The sequence below is a fragment of the Hippocampus comes genome, unplaced genomic scaffold (genome assembly GCF_001891065.2).
Source record: "Hippocampus comes isolate QL1 unplaced genomic scaffold, H_comes_QL1_v1.1 scaffold149, whole genome shotgun sequence".
NCBI lineage: Eukaryota > Metazoa > Chordata > Actinopteri > Syngnathiformes > Syngnathidae > Hippocampus > Hippocampus comes.
Genome location: NW_017805235.1, coordinates 733,390 through 759,346, shown reverse-complemented (window position 1 = coordinate 759,346; position 25,957 = coordinate 733,390). Strand labels below are relative to the sequence as shown.

Genomic DNA, 25,957 nt, shown 5'->3' with positions numbered 1-25,957 from the left:
ACGGCTGGAATACATGGCAAAGTAAAAACCCGATTATCCAAATAACATTTGACATTTATTAAAAAAAAAAGAAAAAAAAATACAAAGTATAAAATTAAATAATTTCCGGAGTATAAAGGCACACATCTTGCACAGTGCAACAATGAAAAAGAGTCAAAGCGCGGCGGGGTATGATGTGATGCACAACAGCTCACACGTCAAAGTGGAGGGACACAAAAATTAACTTCAACGGTCAACAACACTGACTAGAAAGAAAAGGAAACTTAGTCCTTTGACATGCAATTTTTAATGACTTTTTAAAAGCACATCAGCGTAAGCATTTTAGAGATTCAAGCATAGTTATTCTTCATTTACCACAGCACCGTCCGTCATTCAGTCTCACGGGTGACTTATTTTTTATGTCCTTTTTTTTCCCAAATACAACAATTCATGACTAAAATCCAATGTAAAAATATAAATGTGAATATAATCTGATATCTACACAAACATATTGTGATGGAAACCTTTTGCACGGGTTAAAATAGGTCAAAGAGGATGACGTTAATTGCTTGAAATTTGTTTTACAGAAGTACTGCACGTCACGCGCACTTTTCTTACTTGAACACACACACACACACACACACACACACACACACACACACACACACACACACACACACACACACACACACACATATTGCATTTCCCTTCTTAAGACCGCATCAAATAAGTGGGGTTGTTGTTTGTAACATTTGGTTCCTTTCCTTGTGTGCAAAATATTCAAAAACCCTCCAACACAAATGGGAACGGCCTTGACAACATGCTTCTTGTATCATCTCCCAAAAACTCTCTCCAGGAAAGTCATCAAGCCAAAGTTAAAGAGAAACGCGGTCACGCCCGCAAACATGAGGGGCTGCAACCCTCTTCACCAGATTGAAACAGAAACACCAAGAGTGGTCATCCGGCATTTGCCACGAAAAAGTCAGTGTTTGCCTTGCGACGATTGACGGGCAAGGCTCTTTTGAAGATGTTCTGTAAACAAAATGTGACAAACTTTTTTTCCTCTGGATGCAGCTCATGTAAAGCTGCAGTGGGAGGGATAATCCATTTTGAGATCAAGATTCTATGCTATCGTCATCCTCAACAAATGTAAAAAGAGAAATACCTGCAGGTGATGACTAAAAAAAAAACAAAACAAAACAAAAAAAAAAACGTGACTGATGCTCCACAATGAGTGAAGCAACGTGAACGTGGAAATGTGTGCGGGGAAGTGAGGGAGTGCCGTGCCAATCTCAAAGACGATTAAGTGCCCCCCCTTCAAAAAAAAACAACAACAAAAAAAAAAAAAACATCTGGAAGCGTTGCTGGACAATGATCAGTAGCCTCCTTGAAAACACGTTGCATTGACTTTGAAATTATGGATGCAAGAAGAGGACGCTTGTTTTTCTGCTGCCCGGAGTGCGAGGCAGCCACGTGGTTCCTACTTGTATGATCACGGCAGGATCAATTTTGTTTTGTTGGCCCAATCGAATACTTTTCTGGTTTCTCTCCAAACGGAACCAAGTCCCTGCAGCTTTTCCACACATTATTCACAGGATTCCTCTTAGTTGCCACAAATGTCATCAAAAGCTCAAATGTTTTGTCATGGACTGTAACAACAAAAAAAGTGCAAACATTTTTTTTTTAAATTCCTAACATAAGGTGCCGATGGCAAGAGCCTGTTCATGGCCGATGTCGACTCTCGAAAAGACCGCCACCCGAGAAGTTATTTTTACGATGTCGATTGATGCATCGTTTCCTGTCCCCGTCGCTAAGTCACACTTATCCAGTCCGCATCACAACTCAAATGACAAAAGTGAGCGCACGGGATGAGGGGAAGCGCTGTATCGACATATGGCAAGAGCGCACAGGAGGAGGACATGGGAGTGACTAAACGCAACGAACGCGGCAATCTGCAGGGACGGGAGGGTGGCGTGTTGCCGGGAAGGGGGGGGGGGGCTGGCCTCCTCCCCTCAGTGAAACTCAGCCCCCCTCCAACATCACATAAAGGGTGAGTCTGACACAAACACACAAAGGATGTGCGGGGGGGGGGGGCAATTTAAAAAACACTTTTCCACCAAAATGACAAGACAAAGGACTCATCAAGACTGTTTGGGAAAAACAACAACAACAAAAGAACATTTGATTTTGACAATTGCCTCATCCAAAGAACCTTTGCAAAAGTCAAGGAGGAGTTGAATGTAAACGAATAACGTTTTAGCTGCGGCAAGGAGGAAACGGGGAAGCCACACAAAGACACCACAGCACCTTCATTCTTTCCATCGCCTTTTGTTTTTTCCCCCTCTCCACCCTACGGCCCCCACCACCCTCGAGCTTAAGCACCTCCTGGTGCTCGTGGGGGCTATGACAGAATAGTGGTGATGAAATCATGAAACCTCTTGGAGTACTGCTCGGGGTTCACGGTTGAGATTTCGGCCCCAGCCTGCAGGGAGAAAATGACGCATGGTTTTGCATTCAGGAGCGACACTTTGGACCGGGCCTGTCACTATTCTTTTGCATTTCCACGAGACTTTCTCTCCGAAGGACAGTTCAGACTGTCCCGATAAAAAACATCGGACGGCAAAAAGAAGCTTCTTACGCCATGTTTGACCGTCTTTGCGGCGTGGGCGGCCTTCTTCTTGGCATCATAGTGTTGCAGGATGTCAATGATGGCCATGAAGTAGACTTCTTTCCTGGGCGCACCTGCCGGATGAAAGCCAAGTTACGGTTGAGCACATGTCCACCAGGAGGAGCTCGAGATGGGGAGGACACGGCGAGCCTCTCTCACTTTCACTGCTTTTGATGGCATAGACATCAATGGCGGGATCAAATTCCCCGGGGGACAGGGGCTTGGTGCTGTCCAGGGTGTTGCTGGGACTGTCGGGAGGGGTCCCGATGACCCCTCCGTCGCTCTCGCCACCCTCCTCCTCGGCCTCGTTGTCCTCGCTTTCCACCTCTTCCTGCTCTGCTCGTTCCACATCGTGGATCCCCACCAGCAGACTGTAGTCCATGAGCTTCAACTGGGCCAGGAACTAAGGATTGGGGGGGAGCAAGCATGAGGGGTTAGGGGAGGAGAACCTTTTCAGGAAGAGTGGGGCTCAGCCGACCCTATTCTCAAAAGAAGAGCTTGGTTAAATCTAGCAAAGCCCGCCGACGTAAACTTTGAACCGGCGGTGCTTGTGAGTTCGCAAGTCATCAACGGTCAGAGCAACACGACGGGCCACATTTTCTTGGTCGCAGTTGTCCGCTTCAGATGTTTTGGAGGCATTCAAACAAGCCTACCTCGACATCTTTCCGGAGCTTCTCCAAGAACATTTTCTTGTTCTCGTCGTCGACGCAGATCTTCTGGCCATCGTTGATGAAGTCGTTGTCCTTGTAGGTAGGCAGCTCCTTAGCCTAGCCATCAGCAAGGGAGATTAGCGGTCACGGTGACAACAATCGTCATCAGCCAGTGGGGAGAACGGGGGAACAACATGCCAGTATGCTGGTGCAAAGTCTCTCTTCGTGCAAAGATTTAAGGTCAGCCAATCACACAAGAGGCTGCCATATAAAGCAGCGGGTTTATTTACCTTGGGTCACCAGGGATTTCAAAGGAAACTTATTCACTTTAACACCAGCATGAGTGTTACTGTCCCGTTTTCCGCAAGGTATGAAAACAGCACAGTCGATGGAAGTGGTGCAGATGGCGGTTCATAACTTATCATTGAGGCTTTGCAACCGGCGGTTTGTCAGAAATAGCCGCCCGTCCGGGTAACAAAGCACGGGCGGTCTGTCCAAACCGAGGTCCAACTCTTTTCAAGCCACTCGGTCAAGTCAGTCGGGGAACGCGGTGCATGCGGCATGCGCGTCGGAATGGACGACGGACCCATCTGATGCGGTATTCACAGGTGGTCGGATTTTGCTTTGACGATCAGAGTCGTGCAGAAAAAAAAAAACGCTCGAGTCGTATTGGCCGCAGCCTTATGGCTTGATGTTTTAACAGCTTTTCCAAGCATCTGGTAGATCCGTACACTGTTTTGCAGAGTCGACTCAAAGCCAAGAAACGCCTTTGTCGACAGTGGGCTGGAGTCAGCACGCTAGCTGGTTTGAAACAATCATTCGTAAGTCAGCATCGCAGATAAATAACCACTACTTAAGTGCCTGAATGTTGGGGCAATGTGATTAAAAAAAAAACACAAAAAAAAATAAATCAAGATTCGGATCAGTCTGTGGGAGGAAGAGGTGTTCCGTGAGAATGGGGCCTAACGTTTGGGATCAAGAGAGCAGGAAATGAGGTAAAGAGAGGGTGACAGTCAGCAGCAGTGTGGCTACTACAGCGTTTCTATGGCAGCAGAAGAAGAGCAGCAACACATCACTTGGAAGCGGACGTGGTTGCGGTAGAGACACCTCAGACGTTACACAAACAAACACACACGCACACACAATTATAGACAGAAAACATCTAAAAAAAAACAGGACAACTGAACACATATACAGACATGGACCTCATATAAGCAATATTCAAAAAAACAAACTGGCTGGGTAGTCGGCTATGCAATTTCTGGGCGACTTCATGCCCATTATCCATGTGCATAATTTTAGTGTGAAGTTTGGGCTGGGGCTGATACCGTTTGCAGTCCAGACATGAGTGGCAGGAAGAAATAGTTTAAAAATAAAGGGAAAAAAAAAACGTGTGTAAGAGCTCAGACTCGTCCGTGTTCGCTATTCGTTTTGACGATTACCAACGTGTCCCAAATCAACTCGAATGGGTTACTAATTGTACGTCATCGTCCCAAAAATGAAAACGTATTTGTCAAATTAAAATTCAGTGCCCGCAGCAAGGTTTTCCTTTCACTTTCGAATAACTTTCACCCGCGGGATCCCACGATCAAATGTTCCCATACGCACACGCACTTCCGTCCATCGGCTCAAACGTAGCTTTCACACATGGACGCGGGGATGCATCACACCTACGAGACGTCAAGTGCCATTCAACACTGGCCAATTCGCAACGCAATCGGGAGTCCCGTGCGCAGGCCCAGACCGCCTGTAAGCATCATTTAGTGGTCAAAATCCAAGATCCCTGCATTATACGCACTCACACAAGTCACCTGCATAGCAATTCAATCAAAACATAAATCGCTTAATCCGTGAGGTGCGAGGCCCCCGTACGGCTGCTTCAAATTTGACGGCTATGTGCATCAAAGTATTTACTCTGGGCACTGAGCTTTATTTTAGGACGAGGACCGCCCTACGGAAGGGGTGCTAAGAATGTGAGAAAAGACTCACGGCCCAGACTGTTTTTCCGTTCGACTCTTGCCTGTGGTTCGCATCTTTTTACACTAGAGGGACACACGTAAGGCACAGTCAGAACGCAATCCATTTGAGTCTGTCGTATTGTTTTCCTAAGAACAGCGATGTCTTTTTATACTTGTATCGGTTGCTTTTTTTTTTTTTTTGGGGCTTGACAGTTTGACCCTGGAACGGATTCTCCATTCCGGTTCTTTCCCGTATGCAAAGGATTGGGACCTGAGAGATCCCACTGTATTGTAATCAAACCGAGCACGAAAAACTATCACCCGCTTGCCTACAAGCGGAACATCGAAAACCATTGCATGGTACGCTCTCAAACTGTGAGCTGATAAACAATGCTCCAATTCCTGAGGAGGTAGAGGACACACAGAATAAAACCGGGAGTCACACTGCGACATTTTGGTCAGATGAACAGCACATGCTGTACTAGGAAGAAACAAACTTGTCTAATCTGAGTCATCTCTTGGATATCCTTTTTAACGACAGTACCGAAGGCAGCAACGTACTTGTCGAGTGCCAATAATAACAAAATGGTTTGCCAACAGAGAGGCGGCGCGGTCAGCACATCTCCTCGGCGCTCTTTAAGGCACATTCTCTCCATCCTTGCGTTGTCTCCGACTGATGCATTTTTGACTGCTTTGGCGAGGAAAAGAAAGGACCCGCCCCCGCAACTTTCTTGTAACGTTGTCTAAACTGTATTCCGTCGATTTGATTCACGATCTCCCATCGGTTTGACCTTCCTACTCACGCGGTCATTCAAACGTTTTGCTCTCGTCTGTTGCAAGTTGGTGCCATTGATCGAATGATCCTGCTGAGAAATTGAAAAACGTATGACCTTCAAAACAAAACAAGACTTCCTGCAGAAGAAAGGAATCTCGGTGGGAACAAAAGTAACTACAAAAGAAGCTTGGTTAGATAGATCATGCCTGGTATATGAGCCCTGGTTGTCTTACATCTCTTACGTGTTTCATGGCGCAGTAAAAGCGCGTCGCGATCCGCAGTGTTTGCAGCCTTTGCTGAACGTTACCAGATTTGGGCCGCAGGGGCACATCCTCTGGTGGGGGCGGCTGCTAGAAAAAGGGGGGAGCGAGGAAGGGGCGGTCGGGGCAGAGGAAAGGAGAGAAGAAAAGGAGAGAGGAAGGAAGGAAGGAAGTTGGAAGTAAAGGCAAAGTATTTCAAATGTAAAAGAACATTTGCTTGAAAAACTGGAAGAGGCTTGGAGAGGGCAGGATGCGGAAAATTATTGTGGCCAACTGTTGCGCTCTCCTGCTATTTAGCCGCTACGTGTCGAGAAGAACTTCCACTTTGTCTGTGTTCCTCCACTGAATGCGCTGGAGGTCGGCATTACGCTGCTCAACCTGTACGCGTGTCAGATTTGTTGAAAGAAGGAAAAAAAAAAAAAAAAAAGTCCCTTTCGGCACGTGGACAATGAATAAGAAAGGCCGGCAGGGCTCCTCTAAGGAGACTTGGGATGGAAGCTAAATAGAGCAAGGAAACGTATGGAAACTCTTCAAGCGCAGAGCTACATTTGCGGTGGTGCAATTAAGCCCACGGATGCTAAACTCGGATCAAGGCAGTCCACTCTGCATTCGTATCAGGACATTGAATCTGTATGCGATTCAGAAAGACATCAGTGTGAAACGAGGGTGGACATCCAGAAAGGGCTTTTCCAAATAAAATTATGATGATGATTTCTTAAAATGTTATTAATGACACTAACAAAATGCTAAGATGACGCATTTACCTACCCCCGTCTTTCCTAAATGATGGATAGGTTAAGTCAAAACTCCAGGCAGATGTGACACATAGGTTGAAACAGAATGGGGCTCGTGTTCACACTGGAATGTGTTAGAAGTGAACTAGAAAAAGATGCAGAAGAACTTCTTAGACCATGCAGATGCATGCATGAAAGGCAGACAGTCATGCAGTCAGAAAACAACCCCGCCATGCTTCTTGTACGAGTATTTGAAAACACACACGGCACCTTCTAAACACAACTGTTCATCTTTCACTTATTGCACACTCACGAGAGCAATGCGTGTGGGTGTCCACACTTGAAAGGTTGCAAACACAATCGCCGAAGCTGAACACCTGTGAGTGCTCACAGTCAAAAGTGCTTTCGTGTGCTCACCGCCACCATATATCCTTGTGTTGTTTTTACAGTATTCAGTCTTGTGGAATTAGTTCACACCAAAAATGCAGGATTTCAGATGACCACACGGTATCGCCCGCTTTTTGGGTGTGGAAATGCCGGCTTGAAAAAACAGCTTTTATATCACATTTACCGATTGACAAAAAAAAACCTAAAAAAATCAGAGCCAACCACAATCTGAGGAGTGTGCAGGTTTGACGTTGCTGAGATCTCATCAACATACAACTGGTGACCAAATAAAACTGTAGCCAAGCTAATGAGTCAAAAACAGTTGACTCATTAGCTTAAACCCCCGAACTGCATTTTGTCTGACACTGACGAGGCTAAATTTAGCTCAGGGAATCACGACAGCTCAAGCCCTCCCCTCACTCCCTTCCACGGTGCACGACAATTAAACCACCAGAAACTCAAATGGAAAGTCGAAACCTTTCTGAGTCAGAAAGGGTGGTTTCTCATAGACACAGCCGTTGCCAGCAAACGGTCCTTATTGGGATTTGAACTGAGCAAACACTGTCGGTCACGCCAACTGTAGAAAGATATATCAACAATGCTTTTTTTTTCAAGATGGATGAAAACTGGTCTGCATCCATTTGTTGAAAAATATCCTTAGAATTCTTGACATGTACAACATATATTGGTGTACCTTGCATACCTGCATGAGCCCATGTGTACATTTTATGTCCTTGCTTTGATGACTTAGGCCGACCGGGATCAGGCAGGGATGGCGTTGATAGTGAGCCGTGTGCACACTTCCCAATGCACATCAGTCAGGGTGGAACGCCACTCGGACTTGGTGTTTTTAAATCAATGGCTCAAACATGCCCCTCCTTCGACCGGCCAGCAAGCGCCTCGGGTGGAGTCACCGGTGTGACCGGTCAGCCGGTCGTCAGGGGTATGGCTGACTGGCTGCCCTACAGGTCAATCATGTCACTTATTTCACAATGGATGAGAGGCTGGAGTCGTCATCGTCTTTTTTTTTTTTTTTAATGCCTTGAGAGCTACCAACACCGTTGCTCACGACTACTTTGTTCTAAGGCGATGTTGAACACCGCGCGCGTGTCAATTCAGATGCATTCTGTTCACATTAGAAGTCACATTTCTTTGTGCAATGTGCACAAGTTTGTAAAAATAGGGCATTTAAAAAAATCTGAATTGCGCATCATGCGCTGCAGTGTAAACAAAGCTTCTCAGGAAAAAAAAAATAAAAATAAACTTTGGCTTTTCAGGGGAACATAAAGAATGCACTGTGGAGCAAAGGAAAAGGTCACACGGGCTGAACAGTTACAAGTTACCGCGTTCCAGAGTGATGGACGCATTGGGGTGAGAAGGGCAGAGGATTAAGTGATGCAGCCAGCATGGCTGCTGAGCACCACACAAACTGGTGGGACTACTCTCATTATTGAGGCGGGCAATGTTACGTGCCCCAAAATGAATGTACCGGAACTGTTTTCAGAAAGCCTCCCCCGACGGCACATGCAGATTCCAAGATGATAATTCCCGGTTTCATATTGTGAACAAGTTGCTCAGGGAGCATGGCTGTTCAGGGACACGGGGGGCGCCACCACGAAGCCCAACTCTGTAAAAATCTTCGGAAAAAGACCTCTGAGTTTGCTGTTAATAGCAGCTCTTGGCGAAACACTGATTCAACACTAAACAAAAGTTAGGGTGCCACATTGCCAATGCTAACGGAAAACAGGCCTCTGCAAAACAGTGAAATAAAGGGACCGTTTTTTTTTTTAATGGTTCATGCATTTTCATGTTCCAACAAATCTCCACAGTAAGTGGGATTACACAGATATATGGTCAGCAATTTTCTTGTCAGTGTTGCTGAGTGGATAGGCCTTAAAAAAAACAGCCCAGAGGTCGAGGGTTTGGAATTCTGAATGCCGTCTCCTTCTTTCACAAGGTCAAAGCGCTGTGTCACAAGTAGTGTTCATTAGCGAATATTTGAAATGAGCAACAACAAAAAAAAAAACCCAAGGTGATATAAGTCTGTCACAAAAATGATTAAACCCCCTCACCCCCAAAGCAACATTATCACATCACATGGTTACTTGGTAAATAGGGCTGTCACTGACATAGCGCTTTTCTACGTGTGGTACTTAAAGCGCTTGACGCTATTTACTCGTTAACCTACTGATGACGCAGCATCAGGAGCAACAGGGGGGTCAGTACATTGCTCAAGGACAATTTGACAAGGTCGCAATGGCCGAGGATCAAACCCCCAACCTCTGGGTTGGGAGACAACCACTCTACCTCCTTACACACATCGTTATTGCTATTTTCAATAGCACTCAAAAGGGTACACACACACACACGCACACACACACGCACAAACATTCATGCGCACAAATCTTTCACACGCAGAGAGCAAGCAGGGGGAATAATGGAGCAACAGAAGCAAGGTTAGAGAGGTTCAAGCCAACTAAGAAACACACACAGCATGCAGGGGACCAGACGGGAATGGGGTAATGGAATAATCGGTCCTAAAAGTGTTGGAATGATCATTTATGACTGTCAGCATTACCAAAAGGAAACGCATGCCACAAGTTTTGGAGATCATTTAACTGTTTGGGTGATGGCAGTTGCATTGAAACTGCTCGAAGCCGTGTTGGGCACTGAAATCGACGCAATGACAAGATTCTTCAGCGCATCGCTTCTTCTGTAATTGACCCAATGTCTTTTCGGGGAAGAATTCTGTTAGTGTTTTCATAGGCAAGACATACACAAGCTAATTGAATGTCTTTGCTAAGATAATAAGGACGGATATTCGATTCTGTTCATTTCCGCGCTTTGCACCGTCCACAACAGCGGTGCCCAAGTCCAGTCCTCGAGAGCCGCTATCCAGTATGTGTCCCCTTCAACACACCCGACTCAAATGATCACGGTCGTTATTGGGGTTCTGCAAAGCTGGCCGATGCGCTCGCCGCTCGAATCGGGTGTGTTGGAGGAGGGAGACATCTGTTAGGTGCACTGGAGGACCGGACTTGGGCACCGCCGGTCCACAACATACACCGGATTGTACATGGGTCATCGTGGATTGATGAATTTGGAGCAGACTCGGACAGAGTAGGAATGATTGCAAAAAAAAAATATATAAGACACATTTCCACGCCAGCAACCGTATCCATTTTTTGAGTGTAAAATGATTTTCGCATAACTCCTAAGTGTGTTCAAATGCTTGTAAATTGTATAAAGTAACGGATTAAATGCCCTTTCATCATGTTTAAAGGAGGAATGTGTATTAGCCAGTGCGCCGTACCTTCTCCTTGTCACTGGCCTCTCGCGCCACAGTCGAACCCTGGAAGCAAATAAAAATACCATCATGTTACTGGCATTACTGCGGTGATTTGTTTTTCTCTTTGCGCTCCCCTTATACCTTGAGATCATATTTTTTGAAGACAGAAAGGCGGTGCGAGAAGACGTTGCGTGTAACAATCATGTACGTTGCGTCCCCGTCAACGGTGAGCCTGTACATCCCCAAAAACTGAGGCAGCAGCGTGTTGCCATGGCACTCCACAATAAACTGCAAAATGAGATGGATAAACAGCAAAAGTGGGTTATTGAACAGAATACAGGGTATACTGCAGCAGTCACTCATAATTCAATCAAGGCCTCTCCCCATTGTTTTCTTTTCACAACTACGATATCTTGAACAGCAAACCGCCATGCTTCACGTTCTGTCTCCCCCTGTTGGTCATTGTTTTGTCTACATTCCTCTGGACGGTCCGAATTGGGAAAGCAAATTCCTTGTGTCTTTTTTTTTTCTTCACATACTTAGCCAATCAATCGGATTCAGCTACTTTAATGGCATTACTACACTTATGTCACCTGATGGTACTTCTTTAAAATGTTGTGCATTTCCGCCACGTCTTCACTGCTGATGGTCTTGATGACGTAGCGCTTGTCATATGAGGTATGGAAACGAGCCCCGCTTCGTCCCTGGGCTTCACTGTTCAAGGGAGCGCTACGAGTCAGGGAGTTCTGCGAGGAAGAGAAAGATCATTCACCAGACGTTGGAGATTATTTTTGATGGGAAATTGTGCACAAACTGGACTGGGACAGGCAAAAATGCCGTCAGTGCAATATTGGGCAGTTTATAAGATTTGTATTGTTACTGACATCCATCTTGTACACCGCAGCATAAATGTAAAACTGCAGGATGCGTTGACAGAGACAGAATGAGACCAACAATCATTTTGCAGTTTCCTCTGTTACCCCCCGCCCCCCCCCCAAAAAAATCAAAGTCTCAATTCAACTTCTTTTCATTTTAAAACCCAATCATTTTGAAAATGTTCTTTACGTTTCAGTCAAAATTTGTAGCTCAGTGTTTTAAACAACAATAAATGCTGAGCAAATGTTCAATATGATTGACATTGTCAATATTAAAAAAAAAAAAAAGGGGGGGGGGCATTGCTCATTGAACAACCTGACTAAGCTTAACTCTGAGGAATAAATACAAAAATGCTCAGTACTGTATTTGACCTGGATGACCACCATTGTTTGAACTGATTTTTTTGCTGCTTCTTCAAGCCGTCCGTATAACCATGCGGTGTTCCGACCCCGCACACTGCGCCTGACCAAACCTTTACACAGACATAAGCAGCTGTTGTCCAGACTTTGGAAAAGTCTCCAAGTAACATGATCCCCAAATCCTGTCTCTGTGCCTCAGTCTTCAAGAATTCATGATGTCCTCTGCCCTTGGTGACTACCTCTACCCCCTTCAAAATCTTTGCATCTTTTACTATGGAGGAATAACCTTTGAGGCACATGCACCAACATGTGCTTCACAGTATGACCGAAAATGGATTGCTTCGTGAAATGTATTAAAAGGCTGACACATAACTCACTCCCACCGAATCAAGATCTTTGTTCGGATAGGTTGTAATGAGGGCTATTGTCATACAAAAAACAAACAAAAAAAAAAACCAGAAAGTTGAACAGGCAGTTTTGTTTGCGCTTGAACTGGTGAAGTAATTCTATGCCAGCCATGCCATGACAGTGCTTTGCGCTTGCTAGGATCTTTAACACTCCAAATAGAGCATGTTAAAGACTAATATAAACATAAAATGGACAGCTGCAATGAGCTAGAACACGTTGACCTCCAAGCCCAGCTAACTCACCGCATGAGCGGTGGGGGTTGTCTCGGACAGACAGAGATGCCAAAGAGAGGTCTCGCAAGTGGGCTGAACAAAAATGCTACTTCTGGTGTTTTTATAGTTCCGTGTGAAGTTCAGTAGTCAATATGGCCCTTGCACAGGATGGTTTCACACAGCAGTTGCACAATTCCCCATTTCAAAGACAAATGACAAACAGCGTCGCAGTTGGCCAACGTAGCAAGGATTATGTTGGACATCTAGCAAAGATGAAGGTACATTTTCATACCAAGAAATCTTGATCATCGATGCCAAACCTCTCCCTGAGGTTTCGAAACACCAGGGGGCAATACTCCTTGAACTTGAAATGGCTGGGCATGTTTTCTCTGCACAAGGAAAACAAGAAACCACAGTTAGGAAATGGACTTTTGGGTCCAAAACTAAATTTGACAACGCCAACAGCAGCTAAATATTCATAAACACATTCAAGACCTTACTTATTGAATAGATGGTTGTCCACTTTAATCTTCGAGTAGGCCTTGAAATCATCTGGCATGAGCATAATGGGAATCTGAACATGGCTCAACTCATTTATCTACAGGAAACATGGGGAGAAGGGGGGGTGGGGGGCAGTGACAAGGTAAGAAACTTCAGTGCTGCAATTATTGCATACACGATGATGAGCGTGCAAAGCGGCAAACACCACTGACGTCTAACATTACTGAATCTTGCTGCGGAAAACATCTGATGTCACCCTTTTACAACCCGTTTAAACGGCAACCGTGATAAGATGGTCGTGCTAATTTATGGTGCAGCTCAGCTTTGCTTAGGAAAGCCCTTCAATGTCAGCATATTTCATAACACAGGCAATTGACAGATGAGCTCTTCATGCTGATGTAACACATACTGTAGATTGGAAAAGCCAGCTGTGGGGGGGGGGGGTCAAATCTTTCAAATCGTAAAAATAAAGTAAAATACATCAAGACGTGCCTAGGAACGAATCAGAAAATTCCACAAAAAAGCACGCCAGTTGTCACATTGCATTTTTTTTTTTTTTTAAAAGCTGTTTTGTTTCCACTTCAAGTCAATCTGTCCAATGAGTGTGCCTGGTGTTTTAAACACGTTCATCTGACCTGAATTCAGTCTTTGATATTTTCCTGATGCAGAGACAGTAAATCTGTTCTTTACCTTCAGTCACGGATTGATTTGACATTTTTTTGCTGGATGGAAGGACCAAGTCAAGCGCTTCCTTATTGTGAGCCATTGGCAACGGCCGTGGAGAAGACATGGCAGTGTTTTCGCAAACCAGACGTGGTGAGTAACCAGCTCCATTTACTTTTCTAAGTCACTTGTACGAAAATGCAACATTGTTTTTCGCAAAGAAGACGACTTCCAATGTTATGCCTTGCTACATTGCACTCTTTTATTTTTAGCGATTATCACTTGTCATCAATTTCGATGCCATTGTGCTGGCGTCGCAACGTTTGCGTTGATTAGCCAGCCTAACCTCGTATCCAGCATAGTTCATTGCCATACGACTATCGCACTTGCAGAGTCATTGCAAACAACCACGTCCTGTTTGTCTCCATGGCGATGCAAACTAGTTTTCCGGTCCAGAGTGAAGCAAGTATGTGCTATTGCTTCATTTGGACAGGAAGCGAGTGCGGCAGAGTGCTCCGTCAGCAGCATGACACGGTGTTGTTATCTCTGAACTTTGTCAAAGCGATGACTTGCTCTTAGCCGATGACAAATAGTGTTGACTGAAAGCAGACATTTGAATTAGAGAGTCTAACGGCTACAAATTGGTGGGGAGAAATAAGAATTTTAAGCTTGTGAACTCCTGCAAGATCTGACGGCACGCAGGGTTTATGAGCAAAACGGTTAGCCAACAGAAAAAAAATGTATTTTGAGCTTTGATTAAGATACAGACTGAAAAATGTGTTCGTATGAACGAATCCGCGATATTGCTCCAACAGAAGACATTCACAACACACACTGAATGGAGATTTGACCTTCAACACATTGCCTGCATCATAAGGTCACAGAGCAACGACATTTTATGATGGTCGGAGTGTAGACTTAACCTTACGCTGAGCAATTGTGCGGCCATGGCATCATTACGGAGATGGTTATGACTCCAAACCCATGAATCACTGGTGGCAATTAGACAAAATAATCACATGACGCTCATATGAGCTTGAAGACACAGAATTTTTATTGAAGGCCACTGCAGTTCAAATACAGTTTGTCTTCGTGTTACATTAGGCCATTCTATGAGCACAAGAATGCGGCTTTGTGGGCCATGTGCACAATATTATTTTTAAAAATTTTATATTATATATATTACATATTTTCTATTTATTTCTATTTATTATTTAGGGTAAATTCCATCACTTGATTTTTTTTTTTCCCCTTTTATGTCTCGTCCCTCACTTTCAATCTGGCTCTCCACTACTGTATTATGTAACAAGCAAAACCGCTCAGACAAATCACATTTCAATGAGACTGAATTTGGCGACTGGCTTGTCATATTGCAGCCATTTTCAACCTGTAGCGAACACTGTTATGCCAGTGGGGAGTTCTGCATCCTTCTGTTCACAAGCACAGGGTTCAGACGTAATGAGGACGCAGATAAAAATAGAGTGGTAGCACATACACCGGTACAACTCAAGGTAGTTTGCACCACCTGAATCGAAAAGAAGCAAAGAGACTATTCCATGGGGAAGCTGAAGTGAACGTGGTGCGCAAAGACAAAAAGGTGAAAGATGGACCGTAAGATGACTTATGCACGGAGCAGATTTCGAGCATGGTATCTGACACGAAAGTGAACGAATCAGCACCAACAACTGCTGACGGATGTAAACACACACATGAAAAAAAAAATGTCCATCTTACTTAAGCGAGAAATATGGCAATATCGTAATAATAGTGACTGGCCTACTGCTATGAAAAAAAATGTCCTGACACCCTAAAAAAAAAATCCATGCAGACATAATGGCTCCTTTTGTTAATTTACAGGCACTGTGTCAATAAGACAATTAACATATGAACAGAAATTATTCAACTATGTGGAGTGATGCTTCCTACCTAGTTAAAATTTGGCAGAACACATGACAGCAAATTCTGGTCGCACCAGTTTAAATGACATCGAACCAGCTGTGGCTCCTGCATCAGACGAGCAAAACTCGAAATGTAATGTCAAGCTGCCGCCAAATTAACTCCTAATATGACGAGTGCGTCCAAGAGAAAAATGTGAACTGATCCAGTGTTTAATGTCATGGTTATGATGTTATCATTGGCCTTTTCACTTTTTCTAAGGAACACATTATTCAATTTTAGAACTACCTCTGTCAAGGCCAAATTATCGTGAAAAATTAAGAAAAACATTCTTGAATTTGCACAGATGCCACCCTAACAGTTTTGTAGTCATCACAGTTGTTGTTCTTTTTTTTGTTAAATAATCTGTAAACAAATAAAATGTGGCGGTAAATTGGGAAGTGTTCTACTAAGAAGCTCCTCTTTTTCAGAGTGTTAGCAAACCACTTCCTCGTTAAATAAAATCGTAAAATGGTGTGCAGAAATGGCGTCTCCGTCACTGTGGTTCACCCTTCAGTGGTGTTTTTGTACCAAACATAAATGAGGGGATTGCTGCAGAAGAGTTCAATAATAATTTCATCGCGCCAAAAAACAATTTTCCAACATGCTTTGGGGAGATTTGAAAATGTTATCCAACTCCCAGCATATATTCACATCCAACAGAGGAATTGTAAAAGTAATGCCACATTTTTTTAATCATGCCAATGACGATCACGTTTCTTGACATAAGAAATATGGATTTATTTTGAAAAAGAAATGTGTTTCTACATAGGTTTGGTCTTTCACTGGTTATGTTTGTACTAGGAGCAAGCCAAGGGCATTGACCCAATGCAAAAAAAATAAAATTAAAAAAAAAGGAAAAGCAGAGAAGCTCCCTCACATTGGAAGATGCACTCACCCATGACATCAAGTCCTGCCGCTTATCCTACATGTGCATAACAGGAAACCACGAGTACTAACAGCTCAAAACACACATCATCCGATACATGCAATAAAATTGTGCCATTTTCAACATGTTGAAAACCTGCCGCCATTTACAGTATACATTGGGATGTCATGTAATGGGGGGAGGGGGGCATACACACGTATAATTAGCTATAAAATACGGTCCAACTTACCGAATGGTTGACTCCCCACATAACCACGCTGAGTTGAGGATCGCTGGCACGGAAGAGCTTCACTTTCTGGGCAACGAAGTGCTTTTTTTTCGTCTTGGTTTTGCTAGCAATGGCTGCAGCAATACTGCCCGCCGAAGCCATCGTTTTGCAAGCTCGTTGTGTGTATTGCAATCCCTGGGGTTGATCTTCAGAATGTATTCCCTTTTCTGGCACGGTGGCCACCACCTCACGATTCAGTGGATAACAGGGCTATTCATTTAGTCAGCTGTCTGGTCAAAATGAGCCTAATCCCTTTCTTCATCAAATATCCACCGCAGCCTGGCTAAAACCATATGGCCCAAACTCAATAAGGATTTACGGGGGTGGGCAGGGCGCAACGTTGACGCTAATATCGGTCTCCTTCGCCTGACAGTCCACCGTGTCCCCCAGTATGCATTACCGAGCACGTCTCTTCCCCCTTTCGGCTCGCCCGTGGAACTCCGCAGCCCTGCGACGACGTGAAGCCTCACTGAGCTGGCATTAGCAGAGCCGTAGCATGCTAGTCATATACGGGGTAGATTCATCAAGGCGAGAGGCGGAGAAACACTTCACAACGGTGCATGCATTGACACGGGAAGTAGTTGGCGTTGTATTGGCAAAAGCGCTACATTGACACATTTATTATGCCAAAGCAGCCGCGAGGTACCGTTGACCGGCAGCTATCCTTAGCTCATCCGACCTTAGCTTCGCCAGCTAAATACACCAACGGGCTGCCGAACACCTGCTATCCGGTCCGCAAGCTAGCTAGCTGGCTAGCTATTAGCATTAGCAGCCCGAGTAGCGAGCGGCGGAGAAAACCTTCGTCCTACGCTTTCGTGCTCCGTCCGTGGAGATGCCAAAGCTGTTGTCCTTTAATGTCGCTGCCCCGTTGAAAACGCAACGAAGGCAACGCCTTTATAGTAAAGTCGACAGGCGATCGAAATCCGTGCGCGGGACCCTCCGGTTCATGTGTGCTGCTGCTGTCAAGTGACAGCTCGACAGATGGGAGTCGACACTCGGGCAGCCTGGGCTTTGCAGGGGCTGCGTCCTGATTCGCTGCAGCCCCCCTGGTTGCCAGAAGCACGACGCTTCTCCGTGATTTCCCTTCCCACTACATTTACATCGTTTGTAATTCGCAATCCGTGCGCGGGACCCTCCGGTTCATGTGTGCTGCTGCTGTCAAGTGACAGCTCGACAGATGGGAGTCGACACTCGGGCAGCCTGGGCTTTGCAGGGGCTGCGTCCTGATTCGCTGCAGCCCCCCTGGTCGCCAGAAGCACGACGCTTCTCCGTGCATTCCCTTCCCACTGCATTTACATCGTTTGTAATTCTAAGACCAAACAGCATTTATGCGGTGAATGGATATTTTTGGGGCCTGCAGGTAAAATGTGGACATCAATTCCTCTTCTGTCGTTGCCATTATCGGCCTACCACTGCACTCAATGTGCGTAGCCTACGATGTGATTTGTAAAGCTCTGCTGAATCTTTTGTCCAAAAGTGACAAAAAAGACAGACACAGGGCATTTATGTCCACTCTTGGGTCTCGTATAGTGAGGCTCAGGCATATTTTATTTTCAACGTTTACTACATTGAAACCCAGTGCTGTATTGTAGCGAACATAATGGCCCAACTGATTGAACCTGGGGTGGGCAAACTAGATGAGATTATATAACGTATGTAAAATAGTTTTTTAAATATAAAAAAACAGTCATTGTCATTTTAAGGTTATATTCAATTAGCCAATTATTTATTATATATAAATATATTTTAGTTTAGAAAAAGAAACCGGAGAAATTACCACACCGGTTGAAGGACCCTTGAGTCTTCAGAATGTAAAATTATTTACCCTGAACAAAATATTGTCGAAAACATTCTACCATGAAGCAATCATGCACTTAATAAGGACACAATTTGTATAATTATTAAGTATTAATACACAAGATGACTTACACGACGGACTTGGAGGAACGTTACCTCGGTTACTACGTCACGCTAACTTTGTTGTCATGGTGGTGTTAGGACTACGTCCTCGACGTGGACACTTCAAGTAGGGGGACAGTTTGAAACAAATTAATTTGAATTCAATCGATAAAACATGTAAAATAAACACGAAAGCTTCGAAAAGTAGGAAAAGAATCAAACTTATGTGCTCTGGCAGGTGACGGAATGGGGAGGAGAGATCAGAAAAACGAGACAAGTCGCGAGTCTTTGAACACGGTAAGTTACGTCTTCGTCTACTTGTGCTCCATCGGAGCTCTGCTCAAGATACAGTCCCACTTTACTGTCATCTCACAGATTGAAGCACGTCGCGTCGCGTTCAAAACACCAGCGACTGCAGTTCTTCTACTAAAATCTCCCGAAGAGGACATTTTAATAAAAGCTTGCGAAGCAATCTACGAATTTGCGGAGGAAGGTGAAGGGAACCTGTCTCGACTGCCCATCCGTTTGCCCGTCTAATCTAGTTTGTGTTCTGCCCCCACCCCGCTATTAGGAGATTTGAACAAGGTTTATCTAACGGAGCATGGAGCACTGGAGCCTCTCAGTCAGCTCATTACTCACAACAACTGCAAGATCAGACGCAATGCCATCATTGGACTGGGCGTCATGGCTACCAACAGTAGGTCAACGGCACACATGTTCGGTGTCCAACGCATATGAACGAGTCAAAGTGTTCACGACGCACTGCGCTTGCTTCTCGCGGCAAACCAACCGGAAGTATGCAACCGGCGCGAGCTTGTCCATATTTGGGGCTGGACGGTGGAACAGGGGCGCGGCTATGTGTTCGGCCACGTCCGCCCCTTGTCGCTGCGGCCACGCCCACACAAAGGGAAACATAAGTACCGTTTCCACGCGGACGCTGTCTTATGAAATAATGCTCCGCCAACGTGTTATTTACATTAATTGCATCTTGAAAGATTAATTCTATACACATGGCAGAAACATCCGCTGGTGCTGGCACAGTGTGGGACACTGGGACAGCAGAGTTCGAGTTCTTTTTTTCCATTTCCCCATGCTATTATCACTGTAAAAACAACACCCAAATCTTTTGCTGTTGCCACTCAAAAATTGCTCACCCACCTCTCCTATTTAACATGCCGACTGTCGAAATGCTGCTCCCTAATTGAACTGCAGTGACAGCAAATGGCAATCTGGGTACGCAATGAATGGGACGCTCAAACGGCACGCTTAGGAGAGTTAAGTGCAGTGTGAAAAGGCCTTTCATTTCAGTTGTGTCATCATTTGAAGGTACAGCCAGGAGTGCCCTGCAAAACATGGATATTATTCCAACCATCATTGACAAACTATCACTCAATGGTAAGTTTTCATGCTCCAATGCTGAATCGATATTCCCTCACTTTAAGGTGGTATCTCAATGAGTGGCGAAGGCTGGCGAGCGTGTGTAAATGTAGTTTTTTCCTTTGCGTTCACAAGATGTTCGCAAATAATTTTTCTTGTCACCGTTTTGTACATGTTTGAAAATTTCTCTGCGCCGAGAAAAACTGACTATTAAAACTGTTTGCGAATGTCTGTGTAACCTTGAACAAAACAGCATGTGCTGCATGTGCAAACACAAGCATTCGTCGCTCAGCGAGGTACAGGCTTAATATGATATGTTGTCTTTACTATGTTATGTTTGCCCTGTCAATGAGATGCTGCTGTCCACGAATTTGGGACCCTGTGCCTTTCCTGTCTGTCCACGGATTCCTGCTGTCAGGTCCAGATCATTGATAACAACGGTCTGCCACTATTAGTCAACTTCCTCTCTAATGCTGACCCAGATGTTCAGAAGAACTCTCTGGATACCATCTACAATTTGATTGAGGTGATTTAAATCACATTGAAAAAACAAAACAACACAAATGGAGTCACGGATTGTACCTGAAAAAGCACAAAGTCAACATCCGCTTTCAAAGTTGTAATGATTTTATGTCTATGAAGGACACACACATTTGCCGGGCTGTCATCGAATTACAAGGGCTTCGTCAACTACTCGCACTGCTCAAGTCAACGTTCAGTGCCCTTCAGCAACTGGCTTTAAAAACATTGCAGATAATTTCTACTTGTGAAGAGTCACAAAGCGCCTTCAGGGACGAACGGCTATTTGATGAGCTCATTGAGATCGTTAATAATCAGGTTGGTGTACAGTGTGTCAAATATATTGTATGGAAGAAGCATTGAGACACTGTTGGTCACTTAATCGAGACCTTGTTGGCCTGACGTCGACCTAAAAGAATTTCCATTCCTGACCTTGGTGAGAAATTGACAGACACTCTGGAAGATCTTGTGGAAAAGCTGTCCAGGAGAGTGCAACCTGCGAGAGCAGTAAACAAACCACATTTATTTATTGTTGCCACAACTTCCCGTTTTGTAGGCCTAGTGTCCCAATCCTTTTATGCATATCATTTCTTCCGAAATCAGCACTTCATTTTGGCATTTTGGGATGGGTACAACTGAGAGTATTTCCACATCTCGCAGGATTTAATTGACCTACATGGGGAGAGCTTGCTGGTTCTTTCCAATTGTATGAGTGACTTTGAGAGTTTCCGGGTGATACAGAAGGGAGGAGGCCTTTCTTTGCTGATGGAGCTTCTTCTTAACTCCAAATTGCCTGAAAGCCAGGCCGTTTTGCCTAAAAACGGCAGTCCAGAAATCCAGGCCATTGCTGTTAAGTGCATCGCGGGTGCCGCTCAGAACCGTAAGAACAGAACATGAAAACAAAAAAAATAATAATACAGTGCAACATTGAAGTCATGTCTTTGAAAAGATGACCTGTAGGAGAGAGGGGGCACAGTTGTAACCTTTTTGACATATCTGTCTCTAACTTTGAGCTCCTTTCACCTAGGAAGTTCAAAACTGCTATGTAAACGAGCTTCAAGGGTCGACTAATAAATCACATGGAAAGTATCATAGTAGTAGTATAATCAATAACAAGCAAATACGATCAACAATGCATTCAAGTCAAATTCAGCTTGTGGAATTGTATAATTTTATAACTGTTACAACTTACTCCAGATGGGTTTGTTCGAACTTGTTTCTGCGTGCGTTCGCAACGAGCTAGCTTGGCTTTGCTGTAACAGTTTAAACATGACCACAAACAACCTCCGTGAAATATTGCTAAACAGACCGATCATGAAGATGCTACACATTTAACGAGTTCCACTGCACAGCAGGCAGGCTATGTCATCACAAACATACATTGAGAGGAAAGAAAAACAGTTTACTGAAAGTTCGTTTGCTCGCACAATGTTTTCTGTGCTGTCTGACATGACTTTTGCACATGTGGACTAAGGACTAAACGAAGCAAGTGCAAGGTGAATCAGGTGACTCCCATTACTAGTTCCTGATGGGAGCACTTGCGAGTGTTACAACTGTGGCCGCTCTACCCTACTTGTGTGTACTTTGTGTGGGATTGCCGTCTATCTTGGTTATTTCTCACAATGTGTACAGCTGGCCTTCAACCATTTCTGAATGAGCAGAGGATTGAGAAGGTTCTGGTGGATTTTTTGACTAGCGGCAGCGATGGCGTGAAAGTGTATGCTTGCCAAGCCTTTGCCTTGTTGACCTCCTTCCCGCCCAGCAAAGACCTCTTCAGGGATTTAGGTACTGTACTCGCCTCAAATCGACCACTGACATCCTCGGGTACACATTTGATTGTTGTCTTCCATTCAGGTGCCATACCGGTTGTGGTTCGGTTACTGAAGAGTAAGTGTCCAGAGATCCTAGAGCATGCTATCCAGGGCCTAACCAATATCACATCTGGAGACCAGCACAATACTATGTAAGAGCAAGAAAAGATGACCAAATCCACAGTTTACACATCAAATTCAATGAATCGGATCGGCACTCCTGATAACGCAGCACCGATTCACTCTGGGTGAAAAGTAGCGTTCATCTACTTTAGCAACTTTTATTGACGTAGAGCAATGATTCACGCTCACATCAGTTGGGGTTGCTTTTAATGCCTTTCACAGGTCTGTAATTGAACAGATTGTTTGCTCACGTGAGAGACTACTGATTAAAGACATTTTTCATCTTGCGCATACTTTTCTTATTCCTTTGCTTTCGGAGTTTCCTCCAAAGTCTTACATTTTAGGCAGTCACACAAAACGCATGCTTAGGCATGAATATTGTACAGCTATAGGGGCATTAATCTGAGTCTTCTTTGTATTGTTATGACACCACCAGGGAGGTATTTTATGCAGGAGGACCCGAGGTGCTTGTGCAGAGGCTACAAGACACGTGTCCGAAAGTGGTGGCCAATTCTCTAACATTACTCGGAAGGATGGCGGGACAGGAAGCCATCCGGTGTAACGTGATATCACAGGGAGTCGTGCCAGTACTGGTGGAAACCTTGAAATCGGCAGACACACAGGTCCTGATCAGTGCCTTGCTCTGCACCTGCGAACTGGCATTTGAGGAAGACGCCAGAACACAAGTTAGTTTAGCGAGACCCACTCTGAATAATTCAATCCTACACGACACCCGGGCAGATGCGTGAGGCACATGCGGGACATAAGAGACCACCTCAATATTGAGATAGATACAGATGTATATTGTAGCACAGTGTTCAAAATAGAGTTGCTCATAAAGTTGTAGTATCATGTCAACCTTTTCTGTGAATAGTGCCAAACATTTCTCCTGGGTCATTCGGACGCATCATGCGACCCACTGCTCATTCTCAAAAGTGACCAAAGTAATGATGCTCATAAGCGGGTGTCCTTTGGAAAACTAAAGGATTCAGACTTGATAGGCAAGGTCATCAAACAAGTCTTGCAATAACATCAGGACCTTAATGCTGAAATCTTTTTCAACGTAGCTGCGAGAGGCCGAAGGCCTTGGACCGCTGGTCGGTTTGCTGCGTTCCAGTCACATGGAGGTGTTGCGCTGCACGTGTATGGCAATCAGTGTTTGTACAAAGGATGAGCCCACTGCTGTGGAGATGTGTAAACTTGGGTGAGATGCTGAGCTAGCAGTGACACGATACGCATTACTGTGGTGTGTTTTTCATAGAATATTCAATGTTCATAAACTATTCACTATCAAAGAATACTATATGGAATCCTTTCATGGATTACTTAAAACATACAGTACAGTATTTGGTGGTATTTTGAAAAATAACCTCAAAATTTAGAACCGACAGTAGAGGGCAGTGTAGGACACAGTCTTGTGTTATCACTGATTTGGTCTTTTGCAAGTGGAAGAACTTGTCTTGTTTGTATGTTTCAGAGCCTTGGAAATCCTTCAAGAAATTACCCAGTCAATAACTCGTAGGAGCAAATTCACAGAGTTTGCCTTGATCAGTCTGCTGAAATACAACGTGTCTGTTAAATATGGTCTGCTCGGCTATTTGGCCACGACTGATGTCATCACATTTGGCTTCTATGATGCTGGGAAGGTGTGTACTTTAGAAGAAAAAAAAAGAACAACAAAAAAGTGTAGTCATTTTTGGGAGCTTGCTGATGATATCAAACACATGAATGTCTCCATCAGGTTGGATTTTGTCAGAAAGTTTTGACCTTGGAGGAACTCTGCATGGAACCAGTAAACCAACTACGGCCTGTCATTGTTGTCAACGCAATCGAGTAGGAGTCCCAAATCGCAGTCATGCATGCCTATTAAAGACATGATGCAGTTCAGGCCAGTTTGGCTCAAACGTTTGGCAACATATGCATGAAAACTGTTGAGTGGTTTACATTTCTGTGACTTAGGATGAGTGATGAGGTGCAACAGAAAGACGAGGCCCAGTCAGAGTCTAGTCAAGAGAGAAATCGTAAAGTGATGGATGACATCGCATTACCGCTTCTAGTTAAAGAGGTGAAAGAGTCCATTGAGCCTTTGAATGAAGAACAGGAGCAATATGTTGCATTGGCCAGGTGACTATTTCCACCGGCACATTATCAACAAAGAGACATTTCCACCACTGTGTGCTCACGTGTGCAGAAAGCAGCATAAAGGGTTAAGAAAACACAAAATGTTTTGTAAGCGTTCAGGCAACTTGTGGTTCTCTCTCGGGGTTGTCAGGTTTGTCACCGAAATCATGGGTGGAGCCATTGAAAAGGAAGACCTGGACGCATTTCCATGGTTGCAGCACCTGGATGAACTCAGGTGTAAGCTGCAGTGCAACGTCATCCCCATTGGCATGATCACGAAAGGATTTCATTGCCACAGGGCACTTCTTTTCAAGGTGCTTCCGCTGACTACCGCGTCACGACCCTCATCCAAAGGCATCTTTGTAACTATTAATAATACATTGTACTTTTCCACGCAGTACTTAGCTGATGCCATTGGCCTGAGGTGTACTCTGGTTCGAGGTGACTACAACCGAGCTTGGAACGAAGTACTGCTCTACAAGGGAGATTCCTGTAGCAATGACACCTTCTCACAGCCATGTTGCTACATTGTGGACCTTATGCATGAGCCTGGAACCTTCCTGGAGGTTGACAGCATTGCTGCTAGTCAGTATGAAAGCTTATAAGAGCTGCTGAGAGTAGGAACTGGAACTAGTTTATTCAACATTTGGACAGTATCGTGAAATGGTAATATGATGACAGCCATCTGGCGAAAAAAGTTCTCAAATAGTGGGGCTGACTCCCACATTTTTTCAGGGGGGTGAGGGGGGTTAAATGCTGGGGGTATGTGTGACCGTGGAGAACATGATTATTTTTTCCCCATACTAGAATAAAGTGCAAATGCACATCCACTCCAGTAGGTGGCAGTAAGAGTGCACAGGGGGTATTATCTCCAAACTGCAGGTGTTCTTTTACACTGAGCATGCACACAACACGATAAGTAGGGAGATGTCAAGTGCAGTGAATAAACCCTTAAGAGACACCATAGAATCATTTACCATGGATGAAAAACAAAAGACTAAAAAAAGTGTGAATAAAGGGAAGTTGATCTACAGCGTGGTTTTGTTTTTTTGTTTACGATACAATGTTAAGGTGGCGCGGTGGTCGGCTGATTAGCACGTCGGCCTCACAATGCAGAGGTGCAGGGTTCGATTCCGGCTCAGGCCTTCCCGCAGGGGTTTCCTCCCAAACATGCATGGCAGGCTAATGGAACACTGAAAAGTACTGGTGTACAGTATTTTATTGTACGAAAACAAATCAACTGTAATGCAAAAATTAGAAGATATGCCTCCATTTCATTGTAACGTTTTGAGTGCA

The 25,957-nt window shown here is 44.6% G+C and overlaps 2 protein-coding genes across 12 annotated transcripts; one reads left to right on the top strand and one right to left on the bottom strand.

The window, feature by feature from the left end:
• Positions 1-710: 710 nt before the first annotated feature.
• Positions 711-17,856, bottom strand: pip4k2aa (phosphatidylinositol-5-phosphate 4-kinase, type II, alpha a). Of its 5 annotated transcripts, none has more exons than XM_019869406.1 (11): positions 16,773-17,856; positions 13,056-13,153; positions 12,848-12,944; positions 11,294-11,446; positions 10,842-10,988; positions 10,725-10,763; positions 6,264-6,380; positions 3,301-3,414; positions 2,807-3,050; positions 2,618-2,721; positions 711-2,461 (listed from the first exon to the last, which is right to left on the bottom strand). In XM_019869406.1, the coding sequence occupies exons 1-11, from the start codon at positions 16,911-16,913 to the stop codon at positions 2,381-2,383; spliced, it is 1,335 nt and encodes a 444-aa protein (XP_019724965.1). In that variant the 5' UTR covers positions 16,914-17,856; the 3' UTR covers positions 711-2,380. The 5 variants fall into 5 exon arrangements, with proteins under 5 accessions (XP_019724965.1, XP_019724967.1, XP_019724966.1 ...); XM_019869408.1 differs by having other exon boundaries at positions 6,273-6,380; XM_019869407.1 differs by having other exon boundaries at positions 6,264-6,377.
• On the top strand, positions 13,556-25,491 carry LOC109515555 (armadillo repeat-containing protein 3-like). 7 transcript variants are annotated; one of them, XM_019869400.1, is made up of 17 exons: positions 13,556-13,872; positions 18,949-19,007; positions 19,086-19,203; positions 19,282-19,407; positions 20,037-20,105; positions 20,441-20,613; positions 20,730-20,924; positions 21,267-21,486; positions 22,239-22,391; positions 22,461-22,569; positions 22,977-23,226; positions 23,608-23,744; positions 24,018-24,186; positions 24,282-24,373; positions 24,500-24,664; positions 24,813-24,975; positions 25,060-25,491. In XM_019869400.1, the coding sequence occupies exons 1-17, from the start codon at positions 13,845-13,847 to the stop codon at positions 25,264-25,266; spliced, it is 2,433 nt and encodes an 810-aa protein (XP_019724959.1). In that variant the 5' UTR covers positions 13,556-13,844; the 3' UTR covers positions 25,267-25,491. The 7 variants fall into 7 exon arrangements, with proteins under 7 accessions (XP_019724959.1, XP_019724957.1, XP_019724961.1 ...); XM_019869401.1 differs by lacking the exon at positions 13,556-13,872 and adding an exon at positions 17,956-18,171; XM_019869398.1 differs by having other exon boundaries at positions 18,949-19,203.
• Positions 25,492-25,957: the final 466 nt, after the last annotated feature.